The 17,492-nt window shown below is 36.8% G+C and overlaps 1 protein-coding gene across 4 annotated transcripts in view; it reads right to left on the bottom strand.

Moving 5' to 3' along the window:
• The window catches only part of LRBA (LPS responsive beige-like anchor protein), a 395,942-nt gene that overhangs the window by 199,832 nt on the left and 178,618 nt on the right, over nt 1–17,492 (bottom strand). For all 4 annotated transcript variants that reach the window (XM_058193740.1, XM_058193737.1, XM_058193738.1 and 1 more), the window contains one exon: nt 5,788–5,912. In XM_058193740.1, the coding sequence (XP_058049723.1) occupies nt 5,788–5,912 (125 nt within the window). The remainder of the gene's footprint in view (nt 1–5,787; nt 5,913–17,492) is intronic.

The raw sequence follows: 17,492 nt of genomic DNA, 5'->3' as shown, positions 1-17,492 counted from the left end.
ATTTTTGTCTTTCTTTCTTTCTTTCTTTCTTTCTTTCTTTCTTTCTTTCTTTCATTCATTCATTCAATATAGTCATCTATTCATAATAGTTAGCCTTGATATTTAGTATTTATCATATCACACTGTTTGAATTTTTATTGCTACTCAGGGAAGAATAGGTGAATTTGCTCCACATTTAATTTTTTAATGTCAAATACCTTTTTGCGGCATCAGTGTTGCTAAGCATTCTAAAACATTGAGGAAGAACTTAAACATTAGATTATTTCTTAGTTGTTAACACTTCATAATTATAATTTAAAAGCAATTAATAGGGCGACTATTTTGTAAAACGATAAATATTAGATCGTACCACCAAAACAAGCAAATAAGTATTATTCTTGTTTTGTCCTGTGACAACATTGAAATTTATATTACTTAATATTAATTTTTCTGCATTTTAAATTTTTATTTATATTATTTCCTTTCACATTAGATCTAATGCAATGTGTTCAGTCTCCCATTGAAGCACTGACCAGACCCTGATCAGCTTATTGCAGCTAATAGCTTCCTCCTGTATCTTCATCTGCTTTTAATTTGCATATTCCATTTTTTATGCTTCTCTCCTATTCATTTTCAGTTGTTATTCAATTCATTTTCTTCCTTTAACTTCTGTGTCTATGATTTAAACTAAATTTAAGGGAGCATTGACCTTCTTGATTCTCTTGTATCTCACTGCCTTCTGATACCATCCGATATTTTATCCTCATCTCTCATCTCTCCCTGACTCATCTCTCCAAGGAAAGATTGAAGGTCAAGGCTTTGAATTCATCCTCATAAACCAATTTGTACAGTTCTTGCCTCCATGTTACACCAGTTATCCTATCCCAAATATCACTGGGCCTTCTCTATAGCATACTCCAATGCTGTTCCCTCTGCAATTATACATGGCAAATACAATCAGATACCCTTTTCCTACAGAAGATGCCTGTGTGATATTGAGATCTTAGAACATGTGTTCCTCAGGTGTAGATTTTACAGGAAATCACACTTCCAACCATTCAGACCTCAGCAGATAAGCTACCAGGCTGTTCAAACCAATTATATTTTAGAATTTAGAATCCTAGATTCATTTGTTGCCTTGAAAATACAAAGTGTTTTAAATAATTTGAAAATAATCTTAACCAACTTGTTACTGCCTCACTTATTTTCCTCCCTGAATGTGCCCACATAAATGGAAAAACAGAGATGATAATTCATCTCATTAACAATGTAATTTTTCTACATTGACTTGATGATAAATTCCAGAAATTCTTGACTGGGCAGAATGCAAACACAACTTCTCAGAAAAATATAATAGGTTCAAGAACTGTATTTCAAATTTCTTCCTCTACCCCACCCCCAAATGTTGATTGTTTTTAAACATCATGTTTGACATTGAATTTGTTTTTACATATCATGTTTCTGAATTTCTACATGAAATTGTGGGATGAAGTTGCCTCAAGTTCATATTTACAATTCATTTTATATAAAGTGGCCTTGACAACAACTAAGAAATTTCAGTTAGTTTAAATACTGCTATTCATTGTTTTGAATAATATAAAAGCTACAATAATGTATACTTCTTAAACGGTTCAGATCAAAATTTTCATATCATTCCTAGATTCACAATATCTCAATGAATATCCTTTATACTTTGCCAGATATGTTGTCATGATATTTATTTTTAGGATGATCTTCTCAATAATTTCTCCAATAGATCAAACGGGGTCACAGGAGGAGGATCATTTTAACCTATCATTTTCTGCATATTTATTTTGATTTAATGTTTTTTGATAATCTGGTATGGATTATTTTTTTGTGAACAATTTTTTTCTCCTTTTCTGGACGTAAATTGAAATGCTTAGCTTTATAAAACTGTTTTTTTTTTATTTTACATAGTTAAAAAACATTATACATTAAGATTTCATATTAATAAATTCATTTCTAATGTTAATAAATTTACTTGTAACCTGTTATGGAATATCATCATGATATTCTTTAATAAAGTTAAAATGTTTATGTCTTTAGATTTTCTGTAAACTCTTTTAAAAATACTCTCAAAGTTGATGACTGAAAATATGATTTTTTTGTTTGTATTCATTTATGAAAAGAATATGTTTCCTAAGAAATACATAAGGGTGGGATTACTCATTATACCCAGTAAAGTCTTTATAACCCATGCGAAAAGTCCTTTTAAAATAGAAGATGATATATTCAGTGTAAATAATTTATTATAGTTGTTTGTGTGCAACATTTCTACAATGAGAATTAATATGTATCTGTTCACAAAGGATACTTTTTATGTACTGGTAAGTGTTTTTTTTTTTAATGATAAGAGCAATTTCAACACCTGAGTTTAAAACAGGTCCAAGGGAAAGCAAGCTTTGTTCAAGACATAAATAAAGCCTTTTAAAAATAGCCATTTGGAACTTCACTCTTTGAAAAATATCCTATAGTCCTTTTTCAGAGGCAAGTTAATGTGTGTTTGGGAAGGGCAATTAAATTGTCAGAATTTTTTTAAAAAATGTTTTTAAGTAGAAAGTAGCCCAGAGAATAGTCATTGCTCTGATATTGATTGTCTGAACAGAGAACATTAGTCTTAAGGTATTTACTCTGCCACCTCTACACCAGGGGCTCTCCTTCAAACCAAGTCAATTCCTTGAAGAGATGGCTACTGAAATACATAAATGGGGCTAAAGGAGGACATGATTTTTGCTCTCTGGTCTTAGTATACTATGCCTGATTGTTTCTGGACCTCTTCCACTTCTTCCAACAACAATATTTAATAAACTGCATTCCTGAAGGGAGGAACTATAGGAATAGTCCTGTTCTGAACTACCTACGGTATCAAATAATCTACTGTACAGGCTTGCAATTACAATTTATTTCCCTTCTATTTTTTAAAAAAAAACAAAACAAACAAAAACAAACTGAACATCTAGAAGACAGCAGAAATTAACAAACATTACAATGGTTGTGAAAAATAAATTTATGAATATAACAAAGAGAATATTTCTTCCAGAAATCATATATAAACTATATACAATCTTCAAGTACTAGAGCTGATGTATTTAGAATTAAACCAATAAACTGCACTGTAGAAAATAAGTGAGCCTGAATCCAATTGCTTTGACCAAAAGGAATTGTAGAAAATTGTAGACCTTAAAATAGACTATTCTGCAATTAAAGAAACCATAGAACAGAACAATAATTTCATTGAGAACTTGTGATATACTGAAGGATAGAAAGAGATTTGATGCTCCTTACAAAATTCTAATTCAGGTAGAACCTTGTTCACTATACATTTAATTTAATCTAGCCTTTGTCTTGGTTTACTTTTTTATACTGTCACCTCTGCCATGCCATTCAAAGGGCAAATATACCTGTCATCCTGAAGTTAATCTATGCTTATATACTAGCTCGAATACAATTTACAAAGACTGTAGATGTTCATTTCAGTTTCCTTTCTATTTCCTATTTAGTTTTGCTACCTATAGACTATTTTCATTAGTAAACATTAAACTAAATTAAGACTATACATTGTTTCAGTGCTGAAAGCAAAAAAAGTGGTTCAAGAATGTGGAGGGCATAAGCAGAATATTTGCCCATAATTCAGCTGCGCCTTTTGCCAGTTATGGAATTGTAGTAGGCAGCCACACAATCCTAAGAAAAGGTGCATTTGATTTAAGGAATAGGAGGCAGCTGTTTCAATGGAATCTCTGCACGCTCCAAAGCACCTTTTTCTCTTTGAATGTGAAGCAATCCACAGCCCTTAATTTGTATTATAGAAGGAAGAAAGCTCTTGAACAGCACAGTAATGGAAACAGCTGAAAAAACATATTCCTGCACAATCACCTGGTATCTGTTCAGCTGTGGATACAGCACACAGAAATTGTTTTGTGAATCAATTTTAAGGCATTTTTACTTTGAGCAAGTATTTGATGCTCTAGTATGTGTGTATATATGCATCTGCTGAATGTAGGGACAGAGAGGTTTTACTTTTAAAAGGTTAGAATGGTTTACCAATTAATCAGTCAAGATATTTTCACAAACCTAACCTATCTAAAAACTATACAATAATTGTTATTTATTCCATTAAGTATTGTCTGCCATACCAAGTCAAACTATCTTAGAAATTATGCCTTTTCTGCATTAATGTCTTTTGTGGCATAAACACATATAATCTAGAAACAATAGACCCGTGCTTCGATTGTATACACACTAATTCAATAAATCAGATTTATTTCAGTGGTTTGCTATATTCTACTTGCAAGTACAGGATTGAAGTAGAATCAGATTTAAAAAATATTTGAATTAAGACTATTCTTTATCATCTTAAACTCAAAAAACGGTAATAGTGAGTATGGTATTCGAGAAAAAAAAACAGTATTGTAGCACAAAAGCCTTTCCAAATAATGTTTAATGAAATCACCTATATAATTAATTGTGTAAATATATTTTCATTTTTCTATTTGCTTGACTTTTTCACAATAACTTCAGTGAAAAATGCATACCATATAGCCTATTACAGTTCTGTATTATTACAACATTCACTCTGCATGCACAGAGAGGGTGGGGAATGAATACACACACACACACACACACACACACACACACACACACATATATATATGTACACACATATATATATACACATATAGTATTCACCATGTGTGATTATACAATTAGTAATTAAATATTAGGTTTAAAATTAAGCACAAATATGGTTTAAAACAACTTAATACCTTTCATGTAGATAGATCTATTTTTACACTAATGCATTATGATTTAAAACTTAGTAAATTATATTTAAACATTTTAAAATATAATCACTGAATTCTTATTATAATATTTTGATAATTAAACAAAAAATGAACTAATGTTCTGTTTCATTACTGTACTTCTGAAAAACAATGCAAGTGATAGCATCAAACTATACTAAATATAACTGTTAAGGACAATTTACACTCTTGAAATCTCTTTGTGTGTATAGTATCAATCCCAAAGCAGGAAGGGCCTAATTAATCCTACATCTGATTTTTCACCTCCTTTAGCAAAATATGAGGTGATCAATACCATTATAGGTTAAGGTTGTACTAATGACTCTTTTCTATTTGATCATGTATTTAAAATACTTCTGTCATGTTTTTGACATTATAGCTCTAATATATTGGAAACATTTTCTTTCAGAAATGACGCTTTAAGAATAAGTATAAGAGGTTAAGGTATTTGGCCTATGTTGTCTGTTGGTCTGTCTACCTGCTTGTCATCTATCTTATCTAGGTATCTATCTATCTTCCTATAATTTACTTATATTTTGAGAAAAGCTTTCATTCTGACTTGTGTAATGCAGGAAAATTAAAATAGAGCTCCTGTGAATATCATTGACTCATGCACAATTTTCATTTTAATCTGAAGTTAATTAAAATAATCAGTGATTTCTCACAGGAAAATATATTTTGTTTATATTGCTACAACTTCATACATACAACAATTTATCACAAAAGCTTATTAAAACTTAAGGGAATGAGAGAATCTTAAACCTTTGTCTCAAATTTCTGGTATTCTGAACCCTCTACCTAAAGGATTTTTCCAAGGAAGATGCTGCTAAAAGATAATGACTAATAAGGTCTTGAAATGCTTAGGTCTGAAACGCAAGGAAGAGAACTCCAATTGTGACAGTTCATGCTCTCTTAGAGCAATCAAGTTCTCTATCTCCATTGCCATATAGACTTGAGACTATTGACAGTGAGTAGATTTTACACTGACCGTGGTCTATGGCAGCTTTTAAGGTCGCTTCAGGATGTGTCGATCCAAGGGGGTTACGCACAAATCGTCGCCGGCGCCGCAAGTCATCTTCCCAGTAGTCAAGGCGCCAGAACTCACGAGGACGACTACAATGAAATAGAGAAGCCACATATGTTAGCAATTACCAAACAGCATGGTAGCACTGGATTTCTGCATAAAGCTTTCCTTGTTTGCTCTTTTCCTTTTTTAAAAACGGCACCCCAAACCCTTTCTACAATCTAAGTTAGATATGTCCTTGAAAATAACAGTATCACCTTCCAGTCTGAGAAACTCCTTTTCCTTTCTTTCTTAGAAGGTGAAATGAGCACTAAATACATCATTTTGAAATGAATTGCTGACAGTGTGATCAGTTTCCCCACACTCTAGTGGCATGTGCTCCGATTTCAGCCTCATTTCAGCCTCAGCAGGGCATCTTTCTCAGTGACTGCATTTATAAACCAGAATAGGGAAAAGCTATTATAAATATGGTATAGCATTACCTATATTAATCAAAGTCTGTCCCCCTTCATTTTTCTTCCTAATTTGTGCCTTTTTGTACAAGGTCACTAAATCTTATCATGAATTCTTGGTTGAGAAAGTGTTAACTTTAATGAATACTTCTGTTACATGATTATGTATGTGATAATAAAATATTACTCTATTTAGATCTGCAGGAATTTAATTAAAATAATCTCTTAAAATATTCATTACTTTTAGCCCCTGAGGCATAGAATGTAAAAAAATCCTTTTTTGTTTCCTTTTCCTGTTTTTAAATAAACTATTCCAGGAGAGTGAAATAACAATTTATTCTCAAGCAAATCAGATTTGGTTTCTGTTTTTATGTAGCTAGATTTTTGCATTTAATTAAGAACTTCATGTTATGGTGAGAATACTGAAAGAATACGTCTCAAAATTTACATTTATAAAAAGGTTCTTCCACATTTGTTATTTTCCACATTGTATTATTCAAATATGCATAGATATTTTTAATATGGGCATATATAAATGCCAGGTCCTATCTTGTTACATATCATGAGCAAGTGTGCTATAAAGCTGTACATTATCTATTAAAAATGGCAATAGCAGCCAATTCAAATATGTATTCATACCCAGAGATACAAATAAATATGTAAAATAATAAAAGCCTGCAGAATAACACTGAGATATACTGCCAAAATCTGCATTCGCCAATTACAAATTATATTATTTATAAAGAAATATCTATTGTAAGACTGTGGGCAAAAATTACTTTCTATATTATCATTTCTTTTTATGAGGTAATAATCATTGTACATATGTCAGCTTTGAAAAATAAATTGCTCAGCTTAATTTACTGATTACAAATGAATACAGACTCACAGTACCAGTGATTTCTTTATTTAATCTCCAGAAATAGTAAAAGTTTATTTTTTGAGAGTAAATGAAAATCTATAAACTTCTCCTCTTATAAGTTGAAATCAACGCTAAATAATACATCATATGAAACCTAAAAATATACATGCAACAAAATCTTAATTAAAAAAACAACATCCTTATTTCCTTTTCCCTGACTGTGATTCTTATTACTCTGTAAATTATTTGCATTCATAGTAAATGGAATACATACATTTTTACTATCTATATTTATTTCAGAAATTTAAAATGAAATCTTCAAAACTAGTTAGTAACTTATTTTGTAGGATTTATCAAGGGAAGGAACATGCATTAAAAAGCTACATTTGTTCAAACTGTGATTAATAACTTAAAATTCACCACATCAAGTATGAAAAAAAGGCAGATTACTACTGCCTCTATGTGCATTTATTTGATAGTCATGAAATCTGGACAGATACTTCATCATTCTGTCTTTTTTCACTTATCTGTTAAAATTATTATCAAGTATCAACTCAGATAGGAGTCTCGAATCGCAAATTGTTCCTCATCTTCTGGAGAATTGTATAATGGAGTCTATTAATCAGTTTGGCAATCAGTACCAATAACTAGTTACCTAAACTGATATTTTTTTGTATATATTGTACTGAGAAATATTGTATCTAGTGCCACAAACATGTGATAATTAACCCCTAGTAGAGGCTTTTAAACATTTAAGAGCTTCTGTCATAAATTCTAGTATCTTGTACTACAATATTGTTCAAAGATGTAAAATTATTAAGGTCAAGCCTTAATAGATTAAGATCTTTCTCTACTTTTAATGAAATTAAATTATGTTTTTAGGAAAGTTAAAATTACTAAAATTATATATAATCATGAAGCAACATATTAAAGGAACATGGAAATACATAAAAGGCACTTGAAAAACATAGATATACTGTAGAATAGATAGTTCGAGATAACAACAGAGATTCTGATGCCCCAAATACATAGTATAGGGAGTCAGGTAAACCTCACAGACATAGGAAGTGCAATTAAAATGTTATTTCCTTAAAGAGGAAGGCCACTGACAGAAACACTCCCAAAATAGCCACCCCAGTTATCCTCCATAAATATATATGCAAACAGCAGATCTCAGGTTGAACAAATAAACCAATGTAATTATTTGTCATTACACTTTCATCTGTTCCATTCCTATGTTTACAAAATTCTAGCATTTTCATACTGGTTGGAAATTATCAGCAGTACTTCTGTTTGGCACAGTACCACATTATCAGTTTCTTGTGGAATTGTTTCTTTTTTAACAGCAGAAAAGAAAGCACCATGGCTACAATTTTACAAAAAAGAAAAAATATTTATAAGCAAAAAACAAAAAACAAAAAAACCCCACAAAATGCAATTTTCCTCTACACAAAAAGTATGAATAGGACATCATTTATTTTGAGGCATAAAAATCCTCAAGAAGCAATCTAAGATTTTAGAAATTTGATGAGGAATAACCAGTGACCAAAACAAAGCTAATATTTCATGGAAATAAAAATGAATTAGTGCAGCAATCCCTATTGCAAGCCTAGTTTAAAAAGCAAACTAAAACTTATATATGTGAAACGTAATTCTGCAGAACAGAAAGTTCAGACCAGTAGCCTTAATAAACCACATGCTGTAATGAAAACAGGAGACCAGTCTGGAGTTCATTTCACAAGATGCCTGTTCAAAGAAAAACATCTCCTGTTTCCTGGGCTGGAGGTTAAACACATCATGCAGGTAAAATGTTTGCTTATGCCTGGTCATGAATGTGAGTTTTATACCATCGAGGAAAGTGCCTGACTGACACGTCTAGAAGTTGAAACTATCAATTATCCTCATAACAAACACACTTGTGATGAGCATGTAATAATGTTATCAATGTGTTACCCTTAGGTTTGTTTAAAGACAATAACATTAGTGTCATTAACAAGCATAAATGTTAGAGTAATAGACCATATTGTTATGTGGGGTTATGGACCAGTCCATTAGAACTGCATTGCACTGAGAGCCAGGAAATGGCAGATAAATTATTCTCATGAATAAGATCTCCTCAGATACTTTTCTTCAATTCTATTCTGTGATACCAGGAACAGTAATTTCAGGTTATGTACCCTTTCCAGTTATATGACAGCAATCTGCAGTGTTTTCAGCGTTGGTAAAAAGAGTTGCAGGTGCTCACAGAACTGAGAACCTAAAACAGCAAGCTGTTGAAGCAAAACTGGGAGGAGGAAACTGTGCCCTTGAATACAGGAGTAAGGGCATTTAGAGAAAAGGAATTATTAAAAAACTCAAAGCTAACAGCTGAGGAACTACCATAAGACATTTCACAACTGGTGCTCATTTACAACCACTGCAGCATTCCAAGTCACCATTTGCGTTTTTCACAACTGGCTTCTGACAAGTAGAGTTAATGAAGAATGCAGAACTAAAATCACAAGTTACAGTCACGTGAGAAATGACATCATAACTTCACCATGGACATGTGATTTTCTACTTCAGGGGTGTCAAACCCCGATAACGGCAGCATCACATGACCTATCAGGACTTTCCCCCCTTTGCTAAACCAGGCATAGGCGTGGCCAGCACATGACACATCTGGCCCATGGGCCGGGAGTCTGACACCCTGTTCTTTTTAATGATCACAGCACTTAATGATGGAGTTGCCAGTTCCTGTATTAAACTCATAAATATTCTTTTTAAATGTCAACTTACTAATTCTTCTGCTAAAAACTAAAAACTTTACAAGATTTTAGTCAGTCTCAGTCTCTCTGTGTGTGTGTATTATATAATAATCTCATTCCATTCCTAAATGAATAGAAGTTGCTTCATGAAATTGTGCTTATGACCATTTTTTAAATATGTTCAAATGATTACAACAGAATTTGATGTGATTATCAACCATTTTTTTTAAAAAATTAACAGCAATATCTATCAATGCAGGGGTGAAATCCAGCAGGTTCTGACAGGTTCTAGAGAACCGGTAGCAGAAATTTTGAGTAGAACCAGCAAATACCACCTCTGGCTGGTCCCCGAGTGGGGTGGAAATGGAGATTTTGCACTATCCTTCCCCTGCCACACCCGCCAAGCCACACCATGCCCACCAAGCCATGCCCACAGAACCGGTAGTAAAAAAGTTTGAATTTCACCATTGTATCAATGTTAAAAAAACCTAGTGTAAATAAAAATTCTGATTACACCATTTATAACAGGATACATGCTATGAAAGTCTCTTGCTTTATATTTTAAATTTTAGACATACAGTATTCTTTATTTCCAATTGATTTTAATGTCTGTAAAAGGCAAACAAACTAAATCTTACTTAAATAAATAACTATCCAATACACCTTCAACAACAGAAGATTATTGTTCTGATTTTAAATAGAAAAATGCTCAAGTTCAAGGAATGCTTTACATCCAGTATAAATCTAGCCGAAATAATTTCTAAGTATTAAAAGGCATCAGGAATTAAACTATACTTCTGACTTGAAATGCATTGTGCCTTCATGCAGATAGGGATGAACAATATTAACCAAATTTACTCTCATTTTATCAAGGTGTCTGTCCATAAATGAAATGCCAGTTTGCAACATCCCCATGGTTATATGATCAAAAGCTTGGCAACTGGTTCATATTTATGACATTTGCAGTGTCTCAGGCTCATATGATCATCTTTTACGACATTCTGACCAGCAAAATCAATGGGAAAGCCAGATGCACTTAATAACCATGTGACTAACTTAACAACTGCAGTGATTCACTTAACAACTGTGGCAAGAAAGGTGGTCAAATGGGGCAAAACCCATTTAACAAATGTTTTGCTTACCAACAGAAATTTTGAGGTCAATTGTCATTGTAAGTTACGGACTACCTATACTGCTTTTCTTTAATATAATGTAAACTATATATATAAAATCACATGTCTCATTCATGGAATTATTTCTGTGGCTCAGACTGGTAAGACAGTCTGTTATTAACAGCAGCTGCTTGCAATTACTGCAGGTTCAAGCCCCACCAGGCCCAAGGTTGACTCAGCCTTCCATCCTTTATAAGGTAGGTAAAATGAGGACCCAGATTGTTGGGGGCAATAAAAGTTGACTTTGTATATAATATACAAATAGATGAAACTATTGCTTAACACAACGTAAGCCGCCCTGAGTCTTCGGAGAAGGGCGGGATATAAATGCAAATTAAAAAAAATAATTTATTTTTTATAAACAATTGTTAATTGTCTCAATAGCCTTCTTAAGTAGAACACAGGACAAAAATAATAACTATTACAGCATTTGTTATTCAAATGAGAAAGAGACCCTTATATCCAGCCAGCTTCAGCTACCAGAAAAAGGCAAATCAATCTTCATCTGAAACTATGGATAATCCCTGGGGACTAAAATATTTGGATGTTTGTTTTCACTGAAGTTTACAGACCAAAAAAATACCCAGTAAAGTAGTGGAACTATGAAAAATCTTATCATTAATTTAAATTTAAAGATCATCCCAATAACAGGCATATTAAATTAATATTTTGATGGTATTATGTTAATGAATTAATTAAAAGCTGTCTGAAACAGCTTTGCTTTGATCAATTTCCAAATGACCACAGGCTTGTGGGAACTCAAATTGCCTTTGGAAAGTTGTTCATTGTTTTTGAAAATTAGAACTATAACAGAAAAGCATTCCTTCTCTACCTCAGCCTCCCTTAATTCCACAGTTCATATTAGATTTTGATTATTTGAAGGAGGTGGTCCTGAAAGTACCTTGCTGCCAAGCTGTGTAGCTCTTTACAGGTTTAAAGCCTAGTTCTCTGGATATAAATTTTACCTTAAAGTCTAAACTGCACTCAGAAATGTATTGGAAAGCAACGAAAGCAATCTAATAAGAAAACATTTTCCAGGTCATTCTTTTAATTATTTGCATTTCTTTTTTAATTTTTAAAACTTCAGCTTGTTACTTTTGCCTAGCCATCGAAGTGTCTTTTTCCAAATCATTCTCTTGGCCTGTCACTTGTGGCTCTTTCAGTACTTTCTCTGTCTTGTCGGATAAAATTTGTTCTACATCTGTCATTCTTTGATTAAGATCCTTTAAACATAGTCTATCCATATACATAGACATCATTACTGACAATATTACAGGTAGCATTTCTGGCTCTTTTCTTTAATATTTGATCTTATATCTGATCTTATAATATATAACTTTCTTAGATCAAAATCCTATTTAATACTTTATTTATTTCAAATTTTTAAAGTTCTTAAACTTATAATTAATTTTCCTTTTCTTCAGAAGTGAAGATAAACGTACCTGATGAAGACTTTTCAAACATATCTCTAATAGCTTTAAGATGGCTAACAGGCAATTTCCAAAAATGATTAGAAAATGAGGTTTGTAAACTTAAGTCTCCTTTAAAAGGCTGGACTACGGTTGTGAACAAGATGACTTATCCCTTCATTTCTGGCACTCACAACCCATGGAAAATGACTATCCTACTGCTTCTTCATGAGCAGACACCATCAAGAAAACATATGGGCAATTTCCTAACCTCTCCTTATCAGAAGAGGTTCTAAGGAACTGATCCAGTCATTGGTTTCTTGGTCTTTGCTATGGTTGTTGGTTCTGTGTCTACAGTTCACTCTAACTTCCCTGGAAGTTCCCTACTGCAGTTTCCATGGGATCTTTAAAGTCACATAGAGCACATTGCAAAAGCCAAGTCTAATAGAGTAGTGAGTTACTGTCAGCTAGTCATGTTTTTGTAATGATCAAGGGATTGGCTTTTAAACTTCAAGTGGAAAGGAAATGCAACAGTGTTTGGAGATTTCAAAGGTCTTCTAAAACATATTTATTTATTTTTATTTATTTATTTATTATTCAAACTTTTATACCGCCCTATCTCCCGAAGGACTCAGGGCGGTTTACAGCCTTATAAAACATAAAATATAATATAAATACATGTTAAAACAACATTTAAAAAACTTATTCCATTAGGCCAAATTTAAAACTATAGTTAAAATACAAAACCCCATTAAAATTAAATTTATAAAAAAAAAATCAAACCCTAGGCCAGCCCTGCACAGATAAATAGATGTGTCTTAAGCTCGCGGCAGAAGGTTTGGAGGTCGGGAAGTTGACGTAATCCTGGGGGGAGCTCGTTCCAGAGGGTGGGAGCCCCCACAGAGAAGGCCCTTCCCCTGGGTGTCGCCAGTCGGCACTGCCTGGCGGATGGCACCCTGAGGAGTCCCTCCCTGTGAGAGCGTACGGGTGGGTGGGAGGTAGTTGGTGGCAGCAGGCGGTCCTGTAAGTAACCCGGCCCTATGCCATGGAGCGCTTTGAAGATGGTCACCAAAACCTTGAAGCGCACCCGAGAGGCCACAGGTAGCCAGTGCAGTCTGCGCAGGAGAGGTGTCACGTGGGAGCCACGAGGAGCTCCCTCTATTACCCGCGCAGCTGCGTTCTGAACCAACTGAAGCCTCCGGATGCTCTTCAAAGGGAGCCCCATGTAGAGAGCATTGCAGTAATCCAAGCGAGATGTAACGAGCGCATGAGTGACCGTGCATAGGGCACCCCGGTCTAGAAAGGGGCGCAACTGGCGAACCAGGCGAACCTGGTAAAAAGCTCTCCTGGAGACGGCCGTCAAATGATCTTCGAAAGACAGCCGTCCATCCAGGAGGATGCCCAAGTTGCGGACCCTTTCCATCGGGGCCAATAACTCGCCCCCAACAGTCAGCTGCGGCTGCAGCTGACTGTACCGAGGTGCCGGCATCCACAGCCACTCCGTCTTGGAGGGATTGAGTTTGAGCCTGTTTCTCCCCATCCAGACCCGTACGGCTTCCAGGCACCGGGACAGCACGTCGATAGCTTCATTGGGGTGGCCCGGGGTGGAGAAGTACAACTGAGTATCATCAGCGTACAGATGATATCTCACCCCAAAGCCACTGATGATCTCACCCAGCGGCTTCATATAGATGTTGAACAGAAGGGGCGAGAGAATCGACCCCTGCGGCACCCCACAAGTGAGGTACCTCGGGGACGACCTCTGCCCCCCTGTCAACACCGTCTGCGACCGGTCGGAGAGATAGGAGGAGAACCACCGATAAACGGTGCCTCCCACTCCCAATTCCTCCAACCGGTGCAGCAGGATACCATGGTCGATGGTATCAAAAGCCGCTGAGAGGTCTAATAGGACCAGGGTAGAGGAGAAACCCCTATCCCTGGCCCTCCAGAGATCATCAACCAACGCGACCAAAGCCGTCTCCGTGCTATAACCGGGCCGGAAGCCGGACTGGAACGGGTCTAGATAGACAGATTCATCCAGGTACTGGGGTAATTGACATGCCACCACACTCTCTACAACCTTCGCCGTAAAGCGAAGGTTGGAGACTGGACGATAATTACCTAAAACAGCCGGATCCAGGGAGGGCTTCTTGAGGAGGGGTCTCACCACCGCCTCTTTCAAGGCGGCGGGGACGACCCCCTCCAACAAAGAAGCATTTATAATCTCCCGGAGCCAGCTTCGTGTCACCTCCTGTGTGGCCAGCACCAACCAGTAGGGGCACGGGTCCAGTAAACATGTGGTGGCGTTCAACCTCCCCAGCAACCTGTCCATGTCCTTGGGAGCCACAGGATCAAATCCATCTCAAACAGTCTCAACAAGACGGGTCTCTGACATCTCACCTGGATCCACGCAATTTTGATCCAGACCATCCCGAAGCTGACCGATTTTATCGTATAGATAACCGTTAAACTCCTCGGCTCGCCCTTGTAACGGGTCATCCCGCACCCTCTGTTGAAGGAGGGAGCGGGTCACCTGAAACAGGGCGGCCGGGCGGTTATCTGCCGACGCAATGAGGGAGGAGACGAAGGAACGTCTCGCTTCCCTCAGTGCCACCAGGTAGGTCCTACTAAAAGACCTAACTAGTGTCCGATCAGCCTCCGAACGGCTGGATCTCCAAACACTCTCTAGGCGTCTTCTCCGGCGTTTCATCTCCCTCAGCTCCTCAGAGAACCAAGGAGCTGGTTGAGACCTACGCCGGGTCAGAGGCCGCAAAGGCACGACACGGTCTAAAGCCCCGGCCGCGGCTCGTTCCCAAGCCGCGACTAGTTCTTCAGCCATGCCATGGGCAAGATCCTCAGGGAATGGCCCAAGCTCCGTCAGGAACCTCTCCGGGTCCATCAGGCGCCTGGGACGGAACCACCGTATTGGTCCCGTCTCCCTGCGGTGTTGGATGGCGGTCTGAAAATCTAGACGAAGGAGAGAGTGATCTGACCATGACAACGGCTCAATAACTACATCTCCTAAAACCAGATCACTCATCCACTGACCAGAGATAAAAATCAAATCCAGTGTGCCTCCCCCGATGTGGGTGGGGCCATCCACTACTTGAGTCAGGTCCATGGCCGTCATGGAGGCCATGAACTCCCGAACCAATGCTGATGATGTGCCGGAAGAAGGCAGGTTAAAGTCCCCCATGACCATGAGTCTAGGGGTCTCAACCGCCACCCCGGCAACCACCTCCAACAACTCGGGCAGGGCTGTCATCACGCAGCAAGGAGCCAGGTACGTGACTAACAAGCCCAACTGACCCCTATGGCCCCACTTCACAAGGAGGGATTCACAACCGGCAATCTGAGGAACAGTGGTCTCCCTCGGCTCCAGACTTTCTTTTATAACAACCGCCACCCCCCCACCCCTACACCTACACAATCACACAGTTTTGATTTGGAAACAGTGATGTAATTTAGATTTTCAGCTATACTAGTCAAACAGCACACAGTTCCTTTTTTCAATTCAGTCCTTTAGACCATGTTGTTTAGAAAATTGAAGTCAAGTTATGCATGGACTCTAGACCATGCTGTATTATTCCTGAACAGTATAACAGTACTATGTCTAAACAGAATGTTGTATTTTATTACAAATGAAATTAACTGACCAATCTTTTTTCTAATTTAGCATACAAAAGTCAATTTTGCCAAGTAACATTTAGAGCAGCGGTTCTCAACCTGTGGGTCGCGACCCCGTTGGAGGTCGAATGACGATTTGCCAGGGGTCGCCTAAGACCATCGGAAATATGTGAAGTATACTTGCGAGTCAAAGAATCGCGCTCCAATGGTTGACTCCACAAGCCAGCTGCAGGCTCTTCAAATCGCTAGCCGAATTTGGCTTCAGGCGCGATAAATTAAAAAAGAGAGAAATTTTTGCTCTGATGTCTCCCTCTCAAGCCAGCTGCAATCACTCCCAATCGCTAGCCTAATCTGGCTTCAGGCGTGATAAACTTAATAGGGGAGGAGTCTCCGCTTTAATGCCTCCGTCCTGTATTAAAGGGGTTGCAGCATGTATTAAAGGGGTCGCAGCACTATAAAGGTTGAGAACCACTGATTTAGAGGATATAGGATATAATGATTTAGAACTTTATTTCAATAATAAAATAGTCTGCTTGGCAAATCAGCTCAGACAATTTATGCAAATTTACTGTATTTTTCAGAATATGAGTATAAGACACACTTCCCCTCCCCCAAGAGAGTGAAAATTTGGGTGCGTCTTATACAGCGAATGTAGCCCCGCCCACCAGCTGGGCCTCTTTGGCCCCTGCCTCCCACCAATTTATCTCCTTGGAGCAAGCAGCAAGCAGCAAACAGCCCATTTCAGCTTCAGCACAGCCTGATTAGCACAAGCAGTTGATTGTCAGTTGGATCAGCCTCCCGACCCTCAGCTGTTTCAGGCTGCAGGGATTGCCATTGCCTATTGCTGCGCAGGCCTCCGCTGCTTGCTACAAGGAGGCAAATTGCTGGGAGGCAGATTTTTTTTTCTTGTGTTAATCAGGCTGTGCTGAAAATGAAAATGAAACTAAAGCAGGCTGTTTGCTATTTGCTGCAATGAGTCAAATTGCTGGGAGGCAGAGGCAGATTTTTTTTCTTGTTTTCCTCCCCCAAAAAAGGTAGGTATGTCTTATACTCTGGAACATCTTATACTCCGAAAAATAAGGTATGTAAAATTATTCTAATCCCCTTCTCTTTACTGCTGATGTTATTATTCTACCCTATTAAGAATAGAAGTAAATTAGATAACAGTTCACACCTTACAAACTGCCTATTGTTTAATTTTGTCCAAAGTGAGAAGTAGACATTTTTGTGTGAACATCTATGTTAAAACAAAAATTACATTCACCCAAAACTAATTTTCTACTCTATATAAGTACAGGGAATAGTTTAATTTGTGCATGTTACATCTCTACAAAACTCACAGGACATATTACCTTCATTAGTTCTGTATTCCATCCAATTTGTGCCATTAAAGTGGTTTA

The sequence above is a fragment of the Ahaetulla prasina genome, chromosome 8, assembly GCF_028640845.1.
Source record: "Ahaetulla prasina isolate Xishuangbanna chromosome 8, ASM2864084v1, whole genome shotgun sequence".
In the NCBI taxonomy this organism is placed as follows: Eukaryota; Metazoa; Chordata; class Lepidosauria; order Squamata; family Colubridae; genus Ahaetulla; species Ahaetulla prasina.
This window is presented reverse-complemented; position numbering and strand designations above follow the sequence as displayed.